General features: G+C 34.3%; 1 protein-coding gene across 1 annotated transcript in view; it reads left to right on the plus strand.

Annotated features, from left to right (window-relative positions):
• Nucleotides 1-22,580, plus strand: part of LOC136032560 (CD109 antigen-like) — a 211,190-nt gene that overhangs the window by 76,910 nt on the left and 111,700 nt on the right. The window contains exons 5-6 of the mRNA XM_065712830.1: nucleotides 6,951-7,002; nucleotides 9,335-9,465. Coding sequence (XP_065568902.1) covers nucleotides 6,951-7,002; nucleotides 9,335-9,465 — 183 coding nt within the window. The remainder of the gene's footprint in view (nucleotides 1-6,950; nucleotides 7,003-9,334; nucleotides 9,466-22,580) is intronic.

The raw sequence follows: 22,580 nt of genomic DNA on the forward strand, positions 1-22,580 counted from the left end.
TTTCTATTCAGCTTATCTTGGAAAATCTATCTGGCCGGGAGAACCCTGACGCATTCACACTTGATAGACATCGCTGCTTATCCGAGCTAAAAATTGGGCCAATCCGCTTTTTTGTCAATAATTCAAAAACGAGAAGGGTTAGAGAATTTCTGGATGAATCATTTTGTAGGACAATAAATTTCCTACAGAAGCCATAAAAAAAATACACCTCATTCAGACAAATTTTCAAAATGGATCAAAATTATCAAACAGTTCGTGGTAACGAACTGTAGTAAGGAACGACCCGGCTCAATAGTAACCAAAACTCTAAAAAACGGAATTTTGATACCAATAGCTACATCAAAAGAATCGCATTTTAATGACGATTTTAAATCTATAAGTTTCATCAAGTCTAGACTTCCCCATCAAAAGTTACGAGCCTGAGAAAAGTTGCCTTGTTTTGGAAAATAGGGAGAAACACCCCCTAAAAGTCATTGAATCTTAACGAAAATCACTCCATCAGATTCAGCGTATCAGAGAACCCTACTGTACAAGTTTCAAGCTCCTATCTACAAAAATGTGGAATTTTGTATTTTTTGCCAGAAGACAGATCACTGATGCGTGTTTATTTTTTTGTTTGTTTGTTTTATTGTTTTGTTTAAAACCAAAAAATAAATGCAAATTTCGTTTTAATTATTCATCTGCGGAGAGCCGAAATCAAAACATGGATTAACTAAAAAACGTTCAGAAATTAAATTTAAAAAAAAACAAGTTTTTTTAACTGAAAGTAAGGAGCGACATTAAAACTCAAAACGAACAGAAATTACCCCGTATATGAAAGGGGCTGTTCCCTCCCCAATGCCCTGCTCTTTACACTAAAGTTTTACTGTTTTAAAAAGTAGGATTGAGAGAGAGTCAAACTTTAGAGCAAAGAGCGGGGCGTTGAGGAGGGAACGGCCCCTTTCATATACGGGGTAATTTCTGTCCGTTTTAAGTTTTAATGTCGCTCCTTACTTTCAGTTAAAAAAACTTTTTTTTTATTTAATTAATCAAAAAGAGAGATAAATTGTGTTAACTTTTTCGTTGAAATTTTGTGATTACAACTGAACGACAAAAGATAAAAATGTTTTGAAAATAGAATATGATTCTTTATTTAATTACCTTTGATCTGAGGTATAGCTGAACAATTTTGGAGCAACCTGTAATTTTTTATCGATTTTAAGATATTTTTTGCAGTTTCGATGGATTTTTAGGAAATTTGAAGAAATATGAATGTTGTACCCATTTGTCGACTATATAACGCCGATTTTCGTTTTCAGCATGGTCGATTACATTGGATTGTACACTCAAACCTTCTGCTGCTTCAATCACTTCAATCCTTAAATATCAACATTTCTCTCGTTTGGCTTCCTGACTAATAGCTCAAACATATCAAGACATAAATAAATGTCCTATGTAACTGAAATGAAGCCACATTTTCCTGCTAAGTACTATGGCTTTCACAGATGATATCTTTGGGAATAGTGCAAAGAAGCCACTAACCCTATTTTCCTTCTTTGTCTGACATCTAATTGCAATATATGCACTTTTTGACAAACTACATTGACATCTTGACAATGGTTTGACATCTTGAAGGTTACACTTGTGACAAACCATAAATTTGACTTTTATTTCAGTACAGTTTCTTTCGTCTCATCTTTTGAGCTTATCTTTTAAGCTATGGAAATTATTTAAGACCACATTCGAATTAAATTATGTTTTCAATACCTCCATCACTTTGATTGATTTCTCAATAATGCTTGTCTAATATTTTATTCAACTGGTTAGGTGTACTCCAAAACAATAAGTCCGGTTTGGTCACATGAATTTGTTTAGCTCATAATTTGATCATATCTCTTTGCCATTTCCACTTTTGCAAACCGGCTATTTCTAGTATTATTTTAGCTTTTCAAAAAATGAAAGAACACGTTTCTATTTTGTGTTTTTGAAATGTTGAAATGACTGTAGAACACTTACCTCGTTATACTAGATTAAATATATAAAAAAAACAAGTTTTTTTTAACTGAAAGTAAGGAGCGACATTAAAACTTAAAACGAACAGAAATTACTCTGTATATGAAAGGGGCTGTTCCCTCCTCAACGCCCCGCTCTTTACGCTATAGTTTGACTCTTTCTCTGAACTCTACTTTTTAAAACAGTATAGAACTTTAGAGTAGAGAGCGGGGCGTTGAGGAAGGAACAGCCCATTTCATATACGGAGTAATGCTTACTAAAAATACTTAAGTGTAAAGAGCGAGATATTAGGAGGAGGTGAATCCTTCATATACGTAATAATTTCTGTTCGTTTTAAGTTTTAATGCCACTCCTTACTTTCAGTTGAAAAAACTCCTTCATATTTATTTTTTCATTGTTTTTTTAAATAATGCTAGAAAATCCTGCGCCCCTTTCATGGAAATTCTCTTCCCCAGTGACAAATTCCTCCATGGAAAGATCCTCACAAATAACCCCCTCCCCTCAACCCCTAAAATACTAAAAAATACTTTAGCGTAAAGAGCGAGGTATTAGGAGGAGGTTAACCCCTCATAAGCGTAATATTTCTGTTTGTTTTAAGTTTTAATGCTGCTCCTTCCTTTCAGTTGAAAAAAACTTTTTCATATTTATTTTTTCACCGTTTTTTTTAAATAATGCTAGAAAATCCTACGCTTCCTTCATGGAAATGTTAATCCCCCATGACAAATTCCTCCATGGAAACTTCCCCCAACATATCCCCCTCTTCTTAACTCTTCCACCCAACCAACAAATCCCCCTGAAATCGTCTGTACATTTCCCAATAACATTTACTCTATGTAAATACTGGTCAAAATTTGTAACTTGCAGCCCCTCCCACGGGGACAGTAGGGGAGTAAGTCGTCCCGAAAGACGTAGTTATTAGGTTTTTTGACTGTAGTGAATAAAATGGATATATCAGAATGTGGATCCGGTGACTTCGGAAAAAATGAGCATGGGAGGGGGACTAGATGCCCTCTAATTTTTTAATCACTTAAAAAGGGCACTAGAACTTTTAATTTCCGTTAGAATGAGCCCTCTCGCGACATTCTAGGACCACTAGGTCGATGCAATCACCCCTGAAAAAAAAAAAAAAAACGCATCCGTGATATGTCTTTTGGCAAAAATACAAAATTCTACATTTTGTAGATAGGAGCTTGAAACCTGTACAGTAGGGTTCTCTTATACGTTGAATTTGATGGTGTGATTTTCGTCAAGATTCTATGACTTCTAGGGGGTGTTTCTCCCTATTTTCCAAAATAAGGCAGATATTCTCAGGCTCGTAACTTTTGATACGTAAGAGTAAACTTGAAAAATCTAGTATATTTAAAATCAGTATTAAAATGTGATTCTTTTGATGTAACTATTGGTATCACAATTCCGTTTTTTAGAGTTCCGGTTACTTAGTCGGGTAGTTATTGAGCCGGGTTGCTCCTTACTCCTTACCTTTGATTTCAGCCCTACAATGCAAGAATTTTACTTTCATATTTTTAATTTTAATGGGCTACTAGGTGATGAATAGTCTTTCTATCCTTACGAACAAAAATTTATTCAGGATTTCTTTTGGGGGGTTGGGGTGGTTTACCAAAAGCTTTACAACGCATCAAGAACTTGTCTATAGTCATTTTTATTACGTTTTTAAGAGTCGGTTAAACATTTGGAGGAATGGGGGGATTCAAACCTCCCACCTCCCCACTCAATACGGCCCTGGTGACAAACATTTGAAACATTGCAAAAGAGAAACGTATTTAGAAGATATTTTCAGGGAGAAGAGTATTTTTTTTTATTGTTTGTTTTTTTGGGGAGGGGGATTTGTAAAATTGTCAAAACAGAAATAACTGTCGAACTCTATAGAATTTTATGTGGAATTATGAAATAATGCTGACAAACCTAGAACTGTTCTCTTCGTTTTTGTCTTTTAAAATAATGATTAAAGAAATTTGGACTCCTACCCCACCCCTGTTCTATTACACACCTTCACCAGGAAAGTTCAGCTTTTGATATCAATTGTCTTTCTGATAGAGCCAATCCCCTGATCTGCGAGATATTTCATCTCTCCCTCCACAATGCTAAGATTGTCAACAAGGCTCTACTAAAAACTGAATCGATCTTATTTTAATAAAAATATAATAAAAAATTATTTTAATAAAATCTTATTTTAATAAAAAATATAATTTAACCAATTGATCTTTGTACACATTTGAAAAGAATGGATTAAAAAGGAGGAAAATAATAACAAAAGCAAGGGTAATTAGCTAAAATATGTTTGTATTCTAGTTTGATCCCCCTCTCTCCATTGAAATATATTCCCGTTTTAAGATTGTCAATATTAGCATTAGCTAAAATATGATTTTTTTTTCTAGTTTGATCCCCTCCCTCCATTGAAATATATCCCCGTTTTAAGATAGTCTCCCTAGTACAGGAATAAAACTCTTGCGTATTTGCCTGGTTCCAATCCATCATACAAAATATAAAAAAGAGAAAAGAAAAAAAATAGGTTTCCTCTAGTGATGCTTACATCCAAAGAGGTTGAATGTTGTTTCAATTTTAATCCAGTTGTTTATGTGTAATCTGTTTGCTTGTGCCTCTCTATGACAAACTGGTTTCTGGTACTTGGCTTGGTCATACTTGACACACAAAATTACAAGAAAAACTATGGATGCCATGGTTTCTGCAAAACACCTTATTATATAGAAAAGTGCCCTCAACCATTTGGCATTCCTAGCCTGTTTCACTTTATGCAGGATTTTCTGTGACAATGCCAAACCTTGCTATTATTGTATATGTGTTACTTTTGTTTATTATTTAATGACAATACGGCATGACTGCAACAATCCCTCAAATAACAAGAGTTAAGAGCTCATATGGCACTTGTGACGAGGTCGGAAGAGCCAAGAGCCAAGAGCTCATATAGCATGAGCTCTAGAAAAATTCTAAGAATCAATAGATTCATTTAAAAGGAAAATCAGAGGCTTAATGCCGGTCGGAATTTAAAATGAGAGTTCTGAAGCACAAGATCCTTCTAAATATCAAATTTCATTAAGATCTAATCACCCGTTCGTAAGTTGCAAATACCTTATTTTTTCTAATTTTTCCGAATTACCCCCCCCCCCAAACTCCCCCAAAGAGAGTGGATCCAGTCCGGTTATTCAGTCATGTATCTTGGACTTGTGGTTATTCTTCCCACCAAGTTTCATCCTGATCTCTCCACTCTAAGCCTTTTCCAAGATTTCCCCCCCAACTCCCCCCAATGACACTGGATACGGTCGGGATTTAAAATAAGAGATCTGAGTTACGAAGTCCTTCTAAATATAAAATTTCATTAAGATCCGATCACTCCTTCGTAAGTTAAAAATACCTAATTTTTTCTAATTTTTTCAGAATTAACCCCCCCTCCCAACTCCCCCAAAGAGAGTGGATCCGTTCTGGTTATGTCAATCACGTATCTAGGACGTGTGCTTATTTTTCCCACCAGCTTTAATCCCGATTTCTCCACTCTAAGCGTTTTCCAAGATTTTAGGTTTCCCCCTCCAAATCTCCCCACGTCACCAGATTTGGTCGGGATTTAAAATAAGATATCTGAGACACAAGGCCCTTCTAAATATCAAATTTCATTAAGATCCGATCACTCGTTCGCAAGTTAAAAATACCTCATTTTTTCTAATTTTTCCTGAATTAACCGTCCACCCCCCCCACTCCTCCACAGATAGTCAAATCGGAGAAAAGACTATTTCTAATTTAATCTGGTCTGGTCCCTGATACGCGTGCCAAATTTCATCGTCCTAGCTTATCTGGAAGTGCCTAAACTAGCAAAACCGGGACAGACAGACCGACAGAATTTGCGATCGCTATATTTCACTTGGTGTTGTTTCACTTATGATTATGTCACTATTGCTCGAAGCAAAGCTACAATCATTGTGTCACCAACTCAGTGAATTATAAGCAATAATTGAATAACTTTAAGGAAACGGGATGTTGATCTCCCCTTACAAAAACGGTCTTTTCACAATAACATCACAAATTTTTATGTTTGGATTAGGAGCTTAGTGTGTAGATGGCTTGTGTAGATTTTCTTATGGTGGCAAAGCACAAAGAAATTTGACAAAAGGAAAAAAAACCGTAAAGAAGAGAGAAACTAGGATAACAAGAGCCAGTGAAAAACGTAGACTATAATGCAAATATTTCGGTCAAGACCTCCACTTGACCGTCTTCAGTGGACGATAATAAAAATAAAATTACTAATAAAATTCCAGGGATAATATAAAAAATCAAACCTTAAAACAAACACAAGAACTGAAATATGACGACCCTCTCAATGTAACGGTGAAAGGGTAACTCAAGTGAAATGATTACCCTTTCGCCGTCACATTGAGAGGGTTGTTTGTTGTTTTTGACCCAGAAGAGGTCCATTTGGGAAAATAGCGCTGTTAGAGTTAACTGCAACTACCGTGCAATTTGCCCTTCATAGTCAGATATTGTTTCAGTATTATGTAGCTATCTGGATGTAGCTGGATTATGTATCTGGATGTATCTGGATGCGTCTGGACGTAAAATGAATTAATTCATTTCTGCCTGTCCATGGATTATTCTTTATGGTTGATTGTGTATGGCTATGCTGTTTGACCTATGTAATTGGGTGGATGAGTAGGGTTAAGACCTCATTCAAGTACTGATCTATACTAATTATTAAAGTAGGAAAACAGTCTTCCTTTTCTCCTTCTGTCTTTTTTTCATGGGGTATGTTTATTTATGTATTTGTGTATCTGAATGTATTCACTATATATTTGTGTATCTATTGGATGTATCTGGATGTATCTGGATGTAGCTGGATGTAGCTTGATGTAGCTATCTGGATTTCAGTATTATGTAGCTGACAAGTGCTAACTATTTGAATGCGTGCTTTTGATTATTTCTATTATTTTTAGGATCCTAATGGTTTCTTGGTGCGAAGATGGCTATCAAGATATTCGACTAATGGCAAGTATTCAAATGCAAATCCCACTTAATTAACCATGTATGGCCATATCCCTATCCATCACAACTCCATATCCATGTTACTCCCAAGCCACACAGCTCCACAAAATCATACATACACAATTCTTACGACTCCCTACTCACGTAACTCCCTATTCAGTAACTCTTCCCCATACAACTCCCACCCAAGAAAATTCTTATCCTAACACCTCTCCACCACAAACCGTTCACGCCAACCTAAAATTCTTAATCCTTACAACTTTTGCTACACCACTCCCGCCTAAACAAAACCCAGCTCACAAAAATTCTTACCCACACAACTCCTAATCCACAAAATTTCTCATCTACACGACACCCCACTCACACTAGTCCCGAAAGATTTTTTTTAATTGAACATGACTCAAACCTTAAATTCATTCCTCTTACAGTCATACCGATCATCGCCGCTGTACTAAATTTATTACCTATATTTAATACTATATATTTATATTTATTACTATATGTACTGTATTTATTTTTTTACTATATTTATTACCGATTCAAATTCTAAAACTTTGAATATAGCTGATTTCAGCTGATAGTTTACCATTTTGATTTTCACCAAATCAAATATATTAAATTTAGCAATAAATTTTAAGAAAGCAAAAGTTTTCCCTCCATTCAATCACTTGAATAATTGTATTATTTTCCAAACAAACTTAAAGTATTTAGTCTTTCAATTCAACAAATCAGAATTGATTAAGATTCATGCAAAATTAAATACGATTTTCCACAACGTACGTTATTTTCTCATTATTGTCCTTTCTCTCCATTTTCTCCTTTCAAAGAGTAAATGTTTTCTCTTTTAGTATTTTAATCAAAAGAAATAAACTGATTCGTAAATTTAACCATCTTACTCCCATGATGCAGTTTAAGATTTAATACCATTAAAAGGATAGTAGTTCTTGTTACACAAACTTTCATATGATCTTATAACCTGAAACTTAATGCTATAATAAAAAGACATTTACAGTGAATAATCATATGAAGTCACCTTTTCAAGCATCTTAAAATTTCATCTTTGTTTTTGTTTTTTTCGAACAACTGTAAATTAAACCTAGTTTTCATTATAATAACTGACACAAATCATCAAAAAATTAAATCTATCCCTTACCTACTCCGCTTACCATAAAAATCTTCCTCCCCACTTATTATCTTATTTTGATAGTAATAATTCTGAAGGCCACTGTCTCCGTTCATCCAGCCGTTCCTTCATTGTCCCCAGGTGTATCTCTAGTTCAGTCCAGCGATTCCCAATTTATAAATCTATAATTCAATGGAATTTAATACCCTCCAGTGTCGAGCTATCCACAAGTTTTCGGACGCTATATAACAATGTACTAAAATCTTGATATTATATTTCTCTAAATGTTTATTCAATTTGCTTTAATTACCTATGTTTTCTCTTTTCTTTTTTTTTCTCTCTTCTTCATTTTCAATTTTTGTTGTTGTTTTGGTCCTTAACAAGTTCGCTTCTGGGATCTTTATTATTATTGATGTTATGTGTCTTTTTTTTTCTTTTTGAATGAATGGAAATTGAATAGAGGAACATTTTATAACAACCTTGAGTTTCATCCACAGAAGATTCTTCTCAAGAAGACAGCAACCGCTCAGGATTTAACATAAGGATTTGGCATAAGACTATGCCAAATCCAAAAAGACACTATCCTAGGTTTTTTGTTTGGGTGAGGGGTATTTTTGTTTGGGTGTTAACAAAAAAGAAAACTTTTCAAAACATATCAAAATTTGTTTATGTGCATTCCTGTTACTTTTTTACGAGTCGGACAAAAATTTTGGACGGGGGGAATAAAAACGGTAACCCTCCCCTCTGATGTGGCCTTGCAATTCAAATAATGTTCTTACAGGGGGGCCAAATTTTCCTTTATAGCAAAAACAGGCCCTCACGTAATCAGCGCTTCATTTAACATGCAATGAGATATATGAAGTTATGGGACACCAAGATTTTTTGCAGCGGATAGATACAAAAAGTACAAGCAAGCATAATTTATTGGTATCTTTTTTTTTTAGCAAGTTCCTTTCTTCGCATGAATGTTATGTGCATACGTGCACTTTGAGAAACAGAAAATACTCCCCTCTCCAAATTAATCCAAAAGGTCCCTAACAAAATGCTGTAAACGTTGGTTTAAAACGCACTTTGGGGTTTCAATTTCCCCAATCTCGATGCTCTATTACCTCTTCCTCCAGTAATTAAATACAAGTTTTTATTTTGTTCGTAGTTTTTTTTATCAATTGTAGAATGTTTCAATAGATATATCAACAAAATTTTAATTTTTAGGAGTGATTTCTTTAGAATACTATTTGCCGAGGTTGGTCAAAGCTGGCGACTGGAACCTTCGAGTTCTTGCTGGCAATCAGGTTTTTGAACAGCCATTCAAAGTTGAAGAATTTTTTATACCAATATATGAGGTAAGTTACTTTAGCAGAATAAAGAAAAGAGAAGATAGGTCATCCTTACCTTTAAATATTTTTGATCTTCAGGTTTTAAGTTGTTATCATCTAACAATGTCCCGCTAATTCCGAAAACAAACTTTTATTTTATTTTAAAATTTTTATAAGCTGTGAGGTTATTTTTGCTATTCTAAAAATTTACATTTATGGAGATACAATTTTTGATATCTGATTGACGGTATTAAACTTATAATTCGCAATTACGTGAGCTAGTAAGTAACCCCACAAATCTGATACTGAAGATATTTCAAGATATTGAACAAATCTCTCAAACATAAAAGACAACCTAAAACCCACAAAATAAGTGTTAATCTTGAAACAAATCTCAATTCGAAAGCTAGCACAAAATACCCTAGTAATAAATAAATACGTCTGATTTTAGCTTGTAAAGCCCTACGTCTGTCCAGCTACGTCTACGTCTGTACAGTTACGTCTGTGTACGTCTGTCCTACGTCTGTTTCAGTAGGAGATTCAGTCACAATTAACTTGTTTGCGTAATTTTCATTATTGCATCGATTTTTTATTTATAACTCTTAAAATAATTTTAGGCTTTAGAAACGATTGAAAGTTGTTCTCAGTTAATTAGACAAATAATTTATTAGTTAAATTAGTAAACAGTTAATTAGATAATTTAAGCTTTAGATTAATTAGACGAATAATAAAACAAAAAAATTAATAAAAAATTATGAAATAAATAAAAAATAAATAATAAACAGTTAATTAGATAAATAATTTTAGGCTTTTGAAAAGATCGAGAATTGCTCTCAGTTAATTAGAGTTATACCCAAGCCCAAACTGGATCACACTTGTCGAGGGAAACGAAATTACACTTGACTGCAGCAACAATAGCGCTTAATTTGGTGAACCGAGTAATGTTCAAATTTCTTTTTTCCCCAGAGACGGGCCTGTACTCCTGAAAAGTGTCCACTTATTACACTGGCCCGTCATAGCACTGCCCAATACACTTTGACCAGTCAAGGCCGATACCCTTTATTTTGTTGTAAATGAAGTCAGCCAAACTCTCAGCGTCAACCTTGCGCATGTGGTAGCAACCTATGGCCCTTTCTTTGATTTTCAGGTCATGAACATAGCGCACTAAGATCGTGAGTTGTTCTTTTTTCGAGAGGTCTCTTGTCTCGTCAGCAAGAACGTAAAAACATTTTGCTTCTCTAACTTCTTTCGCAATAGAACTTTTGATTTAATTTCCTATGACCTCAGTGCAGTCGTTTTGATACTAGTGTGACATGTAATGGTCTTAGGCCTTACGAGAGTTTTTCATCAAGTCCGGGTTGATTTCCGTTAAAAGATATACTGTCTCTACGAAATTCCCTTGGGCACTAGACTCCCCTTTATCATGGCCAAAAAACGCAAGACCAGAATTGAAACAGAACACCGAGTCCTGTTTTATCGAATATATGAGCCACGGGTATGCCAAGAAATAGGAGCTGTTAAATTTTCATTTGCGATTCCCGATGGTGGTGGCGGGATAGTCAATCAAAACTGGTTGGCAAGGGTTATAATACGGGTTCAAGGACAAATCGGTACTGATCGTTGTGGAAACCATTTCCTCCGTTTGTGGTTCGCGCAGATTTGTCTCCTCAGAAAGTTGTCTCACGTGCAGGGTCTGCTCGTTTGTGGGTAAAATATAGGTTGCCGATGAGTTGTCCCCATAAACTGTGGTAGATTTACTTACTCTCGGTTTGAAAAACGAAGCCAATCGTCGTTGCATCTTTATTCTTTTTCTTTCCTTTGGGCTTTTATTTCCCTTTTTTTGCACCACTCGCACAGGATGAACTCGTGTTTCAATAATCAGATTTGAACTTGAACACAAATCAATACTGTTTCACGGTTCTTTATTTGATGAGGGGGAACGATAAACTAAATACAAAACTGGAATGACACACTGGTCCGGATACCCTTCTTTTCCAGATACTAGACTACACATAAATGTGCCGACTGACGGGATTCCTTAATTACTTGAGACATTTCAATGTCTCAGAGCCTAGAAAGGACTTCTGGGAGAACGGCAGAACGGTTTTTGGGAGAGCGGCAAAAACAGGGTACTTCCTTGACATGCAATAATCGTCGAATATCTTGAATTTGATATTTAGTAATAATTCACAGTAGAAATTCGGTAAAATAAGAGAAAAAAGTAGAACAAGGACGAATAAACAAAGAATTACGTGGTTGAAATTGGGCCCATCCAGAAACCAGGGGAGGGCCATCGCTCCCCCTCTGCCCTCCCCAAATGGCGCCACTGACTTAGGGTGTTGGACAAGTATAGGTATATGGTTCTGGAAATACTCAAAGTTGTATCTTCAAAGAAGGATTACTTATTGTTATATTCATTTATATTATTTCCTTTTTTAATATTTAATAGACAGAATAAAACTATTTGTAATGTATATAGTTAAATTAAAGCACTAAGAACCTTTAAGCATTTAATTGTTTCTGTGATATTTTTCTTGTTGTTAGGTTACTTTCCAACTTTTTCTTTTTTTATTGATATTCCACACATGTATTTTTAATGTTTTTAGGTTTTGATCAGGGAGGAGGGGAGATGTTTAGTGAAATAAGTTAGACATACCCCATTTTTCTTAGGTTTTGAAAACCAGAAAAATCTTCTTTAGAAAAATAGTTACTCTTTCCTAACTATCGAGGTTGTTCACCTTAAAAACTCGTGTACACCATTTTGTGTAGCATGGATTTCTCGGCATTATTTGAAAAACGATCAGAAATTGAATAAATTTTTTCAACTGAAAGTAAGGAGCGACATTAAAACTTAGACGAACAAAATTATTCCGTATATGAGGATGCTGCCCCCTCCAAAAAAATTAAAAAGATCATTGCAGTGTTTCTTCTGTGTTAAATTTAAATTATAAATGGACAAAGATTAATTTAAAAGAACAAAAATTTTTGAGAGAAGTAAAGAGCAGTGTTGAAACTTAAAACGAACAAAATTTATTGCTTCACAGTCTATCTAACATAAATCAATAAAGCTAGCACAAATAAACCAAATAATCATATTTCCCTATGTTTGTAGGATTATAGAAACCTAGCGCTTTACTATAAATAGAACTAGTACAAATAAACCAACTAATTATGTTTCCCTTGTAGGATTATAGAAAACTAGCGCTTTACTGAAAACACAAAATAATATGGTAGTTTTGGTACAGGAAAAGCAAATCAAGTTTTAATCAACAACATAAAAACATTATCAAACCCTTTTAGGATCAACCCCTTTCAAGATAAAGCAACAATCCATTTTGTTGTTTTTTTTCGTTTAATTTGGTATCTCTTCTGCACAATGGCTCAGTTCAATGACTGGCTCTCGTTTTGGCTCTGAAAAGGACATATCATGATTAGTTTGTAGACAGGTTCGAAGTAAAGCTATCTTGATAGCATTAGGACTATAGACTAGCTTTAGAATTTTATTATAGCTTGAAATTCACTGTTGTATAGAGACCGGATTTCCAGAGTTCATATCATGTCTTATTTGATCTTCGTTTCAAGTAATACTAAAGAATAACTGATATTATAGCTGGTGAGACCAAAATGTTACCTGATAAATCAATCCAATATTTCTGTGTGCTGTTCAATTACTTTGTGGTTATTAAAAAAATATTTAATTTTACGCTTATGTTTTTAAGATGGTTTTAATTGTATACTGAGAGTTACTGATGTCATAACTGGTGTAAAACTATCAAAAGCTTCATAGATTCGTTTATTGTTGTCTGGCTACATGGCTACTTTGGATCCCATATCAATATTCCTCTTCTTTATGCGTGACATTTGTGTTTTCAGTAAAGCGCTAGTTTTCTATAATCATAAACGTATAGGGAAACATTACTAGTTGGTTTATTTGTATTAGTTTTATTGATATGTTATAGATAGGCTGTGAAATAATAAATTTATCGTTCTTAAGTCTCAACTTCGCTCTTTACTTCCCTCGGAAAAACTTTATTTTTTTAAATTAATCACGGTAAATAATCTTGACTTAGCTATAATAAAATGAACAAACAATAGAGGGAGAAATTTAGATTGATTTCGGACTAGATTATAAACTCCATGGGTCTTTTTGTATGTTTTGTATCTTAATTTAATTTTGTATCGACTATTTTTAACCGAAATTTTCTAATCGTATTCTGCTATTTGCATTCTGAATTGAAACTTTGACTTTCTTGAACTTTTCTGAAGGGAATTTCAATTGGTGATTTGTTATTCTTTGGATAATATGGGGCTTATAACATGGTTCTATTAGGTTTTTCAAACAGTTCGTGGTAACGAACTGTAGTAAGGAGCGACTCGGCTCAATAGTAACCAAAACTAAAAAAAAACAGGATTTTTGATACCAATAGTTAGGTCAAAAGAATTGCATTTTAATATTGATTTTAAATATATAAGCCTCATCAAGTTTAGTCTTACCCATCAAAAGTTACGAGCCTGAGAAAATTTGCCTTATTTTAGAAAATAGGGGAAAACACCCCTTAAAAATAATATAATCTTAATGAAAATAACACCATCAGATTCAACGTATCAGAGAAGCCTACTGTAGAAGTTTCAAACTCCTATTTACAAAAATGTGGAATTTTGTATTTTTTGCCGAAGACAGATCACGGATGCGTGTTTATTTGTTTGTTGTTTTTTTTTCCCAGGGGTGATCGTATCGACCCAGTGGTCTTAGAATTTCACGAGAGGACTCATTATAACGGAAATTAAAAGTTCTAGTGCCCTTTTTAAGTGATTTAAAAAATTGGAGGGCACCTAGGCTCCCTCCCACGCACATTTTTTCTCCCCAAAATTACCGGATCAAAATTTTGAGATAACCATTCTGTTCAGCTTAGTCGAAAACTTAATAATTATGTCTTTGGGGACGGCTTAATTCCCCACAGTCCCCGGGGGGGCTGCAAGTTACAAACTTTGACCATTGTTTACATATAGTAATGGTTATTATGAAGTGTACAGACGTTTTCAGGGGGACTTTTTCACATTGGGGTGAGGGTGAGTTTGGGTAGGGGTTACATGGGAGGATCTATCCATTGAGGAATTTATTATGAGGGAAGAGAATTTCCATGAAGGGGGTGCAGGATTTTCTAGCATTATTTAAAAAAACAATGAGAAAATAAATACATTTTTTTTCAACTGGAAGTAATGAGCAGCATTAAAACTATAAACGAACATAAAGAATTACGTATATAAGGGGCTTCGTCTCCTCCACAGTACCTTGCTCTTTACGCTAAATTATTTTTAATAATTTCAACTATTTATTCTACGGCGAAAGTAAAACTGTTCAAAATAGGGATGATACATTTTTATTGACAGTGAAATATAAAATTATTTTACTGGATATTTCGAACACATATACAGTGTTCATCATCAGCAGTAAAACTAAAAGACATGAATAAAAATAAACAAAATTTATACCTAATAAATTAATTACATATAGTTTATTGCTCTTATTTTTTTTTCAATGCAACAGCTGAGGCAAATCTCCTTGACCTTTTCGGTTCCGGTTAATTAGATTTAATTGACGTATTACCTGGACAGAGGTCATAGCTCTTAGGTGAAGTGATATTTACTTTATTTGACCTCAGTAAATTATCATAAATTGAGTTCAATCCAAATTCACCTGTATCTCTGTTTATGGAATTATTCTTGAATAGAATTTTTTTTAATTTCGATTGTTTCCCTGAAAGTTTGCTTTAAACCTTGGTCCCTAGAAATCAAGGAAACATTTTGCAATTACAGACATGTATAATGCATAATTACATTACACATATATAATGCAATCACATAGATAACTTCGAAGACCACACTGCCTTTCCATGACGAAAGTTAAACAGTTCAAAATAGGGATGATACCTTTTTATTGACGGTGAATAGATATAAAATTATTTAAATGGATATTTGAAACACAGCCGAAATATGCAACAGCCGAGGCAAATCTCTTTGACCTTTTCGGTTCTGGTTCATTAGAATTATCTGACATATTTTGTGGACAGAGGTCATAGCTCTTAGGTGAGGTGATATTTACTTTATTTGACCTCAGTAAATTATCACAAATTGAATTCAATCCAATTTCACCTGTATCTCTGTTTATGGAATTATTCTTGAATATAATTTTTTAAACTTCAATTGTTTCCCTGAAAGTTTGCTTTAAACCTTGGTCCCTAGAAATCAAAGAAACATTTTCAAACAAAATAAAATGATTTGGAAAATTAAAAATATGCTCCAAGAGGGCCAACGTGAAATCTTCAGGTTTGGTATTTTGCTTTAAAGATGATGAAATAGAATTATGCTGTTGTAGCAATCTTGTTTTTAAATTCTGGTTAGCACGTCCCACATAAGAGCTTCCACAAGTACATGTGATTTATAAACCCCACTTCGTTGCTCTACAGAAGTCCAATCCTTTCCAGAATTTAAAAAACTAGCCAAAGTATTACTACCTCTTAAAGCTATCTTTAAACCATTATTTTGTAAAATTCTTTTAAGTTTTTCACTCAAACCTGGAACATATGGTAGAGAACAAAAAATATCTTTCTTTTCTGTTGTTTCCAGAATATCGTCAGAACATTCTAGAAATTTTTTCCTTCTTTTCGAAAAAGTCTGGTCAATTAACCAACCCGGATAATGGTTACTTATTAAAATGTCTTTTAGCAATAATAATTCCTCCTCAATGAATTTTGGAGAACAAATTCTAAAAATGCGGTCAGTTAAAGATATGATTAAACCAATTTTTACTTGGCGGGCATGATCGGAGAAAAATGACAAAAATCTGTTATTGTTAGTAGGTTTTCTGTAAATCTTAAAATCCAGACTATTTTCATTTTTTAAAAGAAGGACGTCCAGAAAAGGAAGTTTATTATCCTCTTCTAATTCTATTGTAAATTTTAAATCCCCTTCCCAAAAATTAAGATGTTCTAAAAAAAACTATTTTATTCCTCCACTCCGTAATGCCATACTGAAATTATGTCATCCATATATCTCCCCCAAAATTTATGTTTTAAAAAATATGAATCTAACGCTATTGTTTCAATATTTTCTACAAAACAATTTGCTAATAAAGGACTTAAAGGGGCCCCCATAGGTAAACCATTTACTTGTTCGAAAAAACCCCCTCTGAATTGAAAAAAAATAAGAGAACATATTGCACAGCCTAACTAAACTCATTATTACACCGACCTCCAAAACTGTTTCACCACCAATTAAGTCCAAATTTCTTAGTATCTTTTTCTCAAGAAGAATTTCTGCGGCTTTTACATCAATACTCGTATACATTGACACTATGTCGAAACTTGAAATTATAGAATTTGAAGAAATCTCAACTTCTTTTAGTTTTTTTACAAGTTCTGACAAATTCTTAATGTCAGAAATTTGTGTAGACATGAGTGGTTTACACAATGATACTAGCCACTTACTCAGAGCACTTGTTGGTGACTTGTTACTCGCAACAATTGGTCGTAGTGGCAGATTTGGCTTATGTATCTTTGGAAGTCCATATAATTTAGGGCACAAAGAACCTCTTGGTAAGAATTTGTAGAAAAGTTGAGGTGTAATCTTCCCTTCTTCCTTCAAACTCTTTAACTCGTTCTTAAACTTCTTTGTGTATGAGTCCGTCGGGTCAAAAGAAAGTTGTTTGTACGTTTTTTCATCTTTCAGTAAAGCGTTTAATTTTGAATCATAGTCCTTGGTGTCCATTACCACTAAAGTGTTACCCTTGTCTGCTTTTGTAATAATAATAGATTCATCCCTTCTTAAATTAAATAAAAAAAACAAGTTTTTTTAACTAAAAGTAAGGAGCGACATTAAAACTTAAAACGACCAGAAATTACTTCGTATATGAAAGAGGCTGCTTCCTCATCAACGCCTCGCTCTTTACGCTAAAGTTTGACTCTTTCTCTCAATTCTTCTTTTTAAAATAGTAAAAAACTTTAGCGTAAAGAGCGGGGCGTTGATGAGGAAGCAGCCTCTTTCATATACGAAGTAATTTCTGGTCGTTTTAAGTTTTAATGTCGCTCCTTACTTTTAGTTAAAAAAACTTGTTTTTTTTATTTAATTTCTGGACGTTTTTGAATTAATGCATGTTTTGATTTTGGCTCTCCGCAGAGGAATAATTAAAACAAAATCTGCATTTTTTTTTTTTTTTTTTGGCTAAATGGCTTTCTCATAATTTTGATCGAATGATTTTGAGAAAAAAAGAGCGAGGGAGGAAGCCTAGTTGCCCTCCAATTTTTTTGTTAATTAAAAAGGCAACTAGAATTTTTAATTTTTTACGAATATTTTTATTAGTAAAAGATTTACGTAACTTATAAATTAGCTTACGTAAAGAACTTTTGTATTCTCATATTTTTATTACATATATGAGGGGGTTCGCCCCCTTGTCAGATCCTCGCTCTTTACACTAAAGCTTAAATTGTGTCCCAATTCATTAAGAATGACCCCAGAATCACAAAAGCCGTAGAATAAATAGTTGAAATTACTAAAAATACTTTAGCGTAAAGAGTGAGGTATTAGGAGGAGGTGAGCCCCTCAAATGGGTAATAATTTCTGTTTGTTTTAAGTTTTAATGCTGCTCCTTACTTCCAGCTGATAGAACTTTTTCATATTTATTTTTTCATTGTTTTTTTTTTAAATAATGCTAGTAAATCCTGCGCTCCCTTCATGGAGATTTTCTTCCCCCATGACAAACTATCGATGGAAAGTTCCCCCAGAATATCCCCCTCTTCTCAACCCCTCCCCCAACCAAAAAAAAAATCCTCCTGAAAACGCCTGTACACTTCCCAATAACCATTACTATATGTAAGCACTGGTCAAAGTTTGTAACTTGTTGCCCCTCCCACGGGGACTATGGGGGAGTAAGTCGTCCCCAAAGACATAGTTATAAGGCTTTTCGACTACGCTGAATAAAATGGTTATCTCAGAATTTTGATCCGTTGACTTTGGTAAAATAATTAGCGTGGGAGGGGGCCTAGGTGCCCTCCAATTTTTTGGTCACTTAAAAAGGGCACTAGAACTTTTCATTTCCGTTAGAATGAGCTCTCTTGCAACATTCTAGGACAACTGGGTCGATACGATCACCCCTGGGAAAAAAAAAACAAAAAACAAATAAATACGCATCCGTGATCTGCCTTCTGGCAAAAAATACAAAATTCCACATTTTTGTAGATAGGAGCTTGAAACCTCTACAGTAGGGTTCTCTGATACTCTGAATCTGATGGTGTGATTTTCGTCAAGATTCTATGACTTCTAGGGGGCGTTTCGCCCTATTTTCTAAAATAACGCAAATTTTCTCAGGCTCGTAACTTTTGATGGGTAAGACTAAACTTGATGAAACTTATATATTTAAAATCAGCATTAAAATGTGATTCTTTTGATGTAGGTATTGATATCAAAATTCCATTTTTTAGAGTTTTGGTTACTATTGAGCCGGGTCGCTCCTTACTACAGTTCGTTACCACGAACTGTTTGATTATTAAGAATCTTTATGTCTTTGATAGAATTGTTAGGGATTTCTGGTTTTAAAGCAAACTCTGACAGGGCTTTAACAGTGGAAGCTCTTGCTAGGCTAACATCTTTAATTAGGATGGGGTTTCTATGTAAAGATGTTTCTATTGAAGAGATAATTTCTTCTACTGGGACTCTATTAGTTTTAAAACAAAATTTCTGGACCTTTTTCTAATGCGGACTTTTTTTGTAACGTTAAGGTCCTTGATGAAAAATTAATTACACCTGGTCCAAGAGTTGACGAAGGTATTACGGCTTTATTTTCATATAATTTTGAAAACTTTTTTTTCAATTCAGAGGGGTTTTTTTCGAACAAGTAAATGGTTTACCTATGGGGGCCCCTTTAAGTCCTTTATTAGCAAATTGTTTTGTAGAAAATATTAAAACAATAGCGTTAGATTCATATTTTTTAAAACATAAATTTTGGGGGAGATATGTGGATGACATAATTTCAGTATGGAATTATGGGGCGGAGGAATTAAAAAGTTTTTTAGAACATCTTAATTTTTGGGGAGGGGATTTAAAATTTACAATAGAATTAGAAGAGGATAATAAACTTCCTTTCTGGACGTCCTTCTTTTAAAAAATGAAAATAGTCTGGATTTTAAGATTTACAGAAAACCTACTAACAATAACAGATTTTTGTCATTTTTCTCCGGTCATGCCCGCCAAGAAAAAATTGGTTTAATCATATCTTTCACTGACCGCATTTTTAGAATTTGTTCTCCAAAATTCATTGAGGAGGAATTATTATTGCTAAAAGACATTTCAATAAGTAACCATTATCCGGGTTGGTTAATTGACCAGACTTTTCCGAAAAGAAAGAAAACATTTCTAGAATGTTCTGACGATATTCTGGAAACAACAGAAAAGAAAGATATTTTTTGTTCTCTACCAATGTTCCAGGTTTGAGTGAAAAACTTAAAAGAATTTTACAAAATAATGGTTTAAAGGTAGCTTTAAGAGGTAGTAATACTTTGGTTAGTTTTTTAAATTCTGGAAAGGATCGGACTTCCGTAGAGCAACAAAGTGGGGTTTATAAAATTCCATGTACTTGTGGAAGCTCTTATGTGGGACGTACTAACCAGAATTTAAGAACGAGATTGCTACAACATCATAATTCCATTTCATTGTCTTTAAAGCAAAATACCAAACCTGAAGATTTCACGTCAGCCCTCTCGGAGCATATCTTTAATTTTCCAAATCATTTTATTTTGTTTGAAAATGTTTCTTTGATTTCTAGGGACCAAGGTTTAAAGCAAACTTTCAGGGAAACAATCGAAATTAAAAAATTCTATTCAAGAATAACCCCTTAAACAGAGATACAGGTGAATTTGGATTGAACTCAATTTATGATAATTTACTGAGGTCAAATAAAGTAAATATCACTTCACCTAAGAGCTATGACCTCTGTCCAGGTAATACGTCAATTAAATCTAATGAACCGGAACCGAAAAGGTCAAGGAGATTTGCCTCAGCTGTTGCATTGAAAAAAATAAGAGCAATAAACTATATGTAAATAATTTATTAGGTATAAATTTTGTTTATTTTTATTCATTTCTTTTAGTTTTACTGCTGATGATGAACACTGTATATGTGTTCGAAACATCCAGTTAAATAATTTTATATTTCACTGTCAATAAAAACGTATCATCCCTATTTTGAACTGTTTTACTTTCGTCATGGAAAGGCAGTGTGGTCTTCGAAGTTATTTATTCTACGGCCTTTGTCATTCGGGGGTCATTCTTAAAGATTTGGGACAAAATTCAAGCTCTAGTGTAAAGAGCGAAGTATTGACGCAATTTAAATTTCGTTTTATTTATTCATGTGCGGTGAGCCAAAATCAAAACCTGCATTAATTCAAAAACGTTCAGAAATTAAATATAAAAAAACAAGTTTTTTTAACTGCAAGTAAGGAGCAACATTAAAACTTAAAACGAACAGAAAATAAATTCCCTATATGAAAGGAGTTGTCCCCTCCTCAATGCCTCGCTCTTTACGCTAAAGTGTTTTTATTGTTTTAAACAGTAGAGTTGTGACAAAGAGTCAAACTTTAGCGTAAACAGCGGGGTGTTGAGGACAACCCCTTTCATGTACTAAATAACTTCTGTTCGTTTTAAGTTTTAATGTCGCTCATTACTTGCAGTTAAAAAAAACTAGTTTTTTTTATTTAATCTAATATTTAAAGCCAGGTGTTGACTTGTTCTTCCATAGACTATGCAAAATATGTCAGATGTTTTGACATTCACTAAATTGTTCTTTTATCTTCCATGTTGAAGGAGACAAAGCAATTGAATAGAACTAATATTTTTATATTAATTAAACGGCCGCTTTCGCACTTAAGCGCGGTCTGTTATTCTACCGGTTGAACATACAGAGAGGTGTTTACGTTGTGGGTGGTAAGTCCAAGAGAACAGCCATGATTGGGAAATGATATATTTTTGCCATTGTCACAGCAAAACCAATATAATATAAGTACTTTGCATCAAAATCGAGCCTCATTATCTAGCTGCTCAATGTAATTTTTACATGCTTCTCGTATTAAAATCCTGCAGGAAAAAACTGCTGATAGGAAAAAGTAAAGACGTTTGTTTTTTTAGCTCAACTGTCAAAATGTAGAACTGCAACACAAGCCTGTTCTTGGCATGGACATATCCAGGATTTTTGGTCAGGGGGTAATTTTTCGGAAGGGAGAGGTTGCACAAAACTTTAAAAACGCATTAAAATTCGTTTATATGTATATTTAATGCGTTTTTGCGAGTCGGGCAAAAATTTCGGGAGGCCTCAAACCCTCAAATATGGCCTAGGTTCTAGGCATAGAAATAGAACTGATACATCTATGATAAGACTCCTTTTTATTACTTTTTAAATATTTTTTTATCAGATTTAGAATCCATCGGTTAGACGCTGCTGTAGCTTACCCGTGATGAAGAGAAGTTAGCAGACCTGCTTGGAGAGCTTATGTCAGCAATTATGCTGGCACTACTAAGTTCACAAAAACATTGACTATGTCGTGTCACTTTCCACTTTATTCCTAGCCGTTCATTCCTTTCCGTCCTAGCCGAGTGGATTGGTGCGCTGGATTTAGGATCCTTTGTCCGAGAGGGCGAGGTTTTGAATCCTAGTGTGCCCAATTATTTGGTTTGGGAGGGGGGGTCAGTGTCGGGACGCTGTAAGCTCAGCCAGAGTCAACCTAGCTCTAAATGGGTACCTGGAGAAATCTGGGGAAGGTAAACAGGAAGGGTGTGCGAAAGCACAGGATGGCTGGCCCTCATCCCCCCATTGCACTTCCAAACTGAAGGACCTTGAGGCGGATATCAGCACCACCGGTTCGAACCTTAAGGGTCTAGTGCCGCATCCTTTACCCTTTTTTTACCACTTCATTCCTGAATTTTTTTTTCGTAATGATGATAAGTTTTAGTAAATATTTTAGTATTGATAGTTTTAGCATATGATAGCACGCCAAAGGACTTAAGGTTCACCCCTAAGAGCCCCTATTGGAGAAGACGTAGATTTGAAGTTTAAAATAAACAGTATATTAGTAGCTGCAGTCACTAGTTGAAGCCACG

The sequence above is a fragment of the Artemia franciscana genome, chromosome 11 (assembly GCF_032884065.1).
Source record: "Artemia franciscana chromosome 11, ASM3288406v1, whole genome shotgun sequence".
Taxonomy (NCBI): domain Eukaryota; kingdom Metazoa; phylum Arthropoda; class Branchiopoda; order Anostraca; family Artemiidae; genus Artemia; species Artemia franciscana.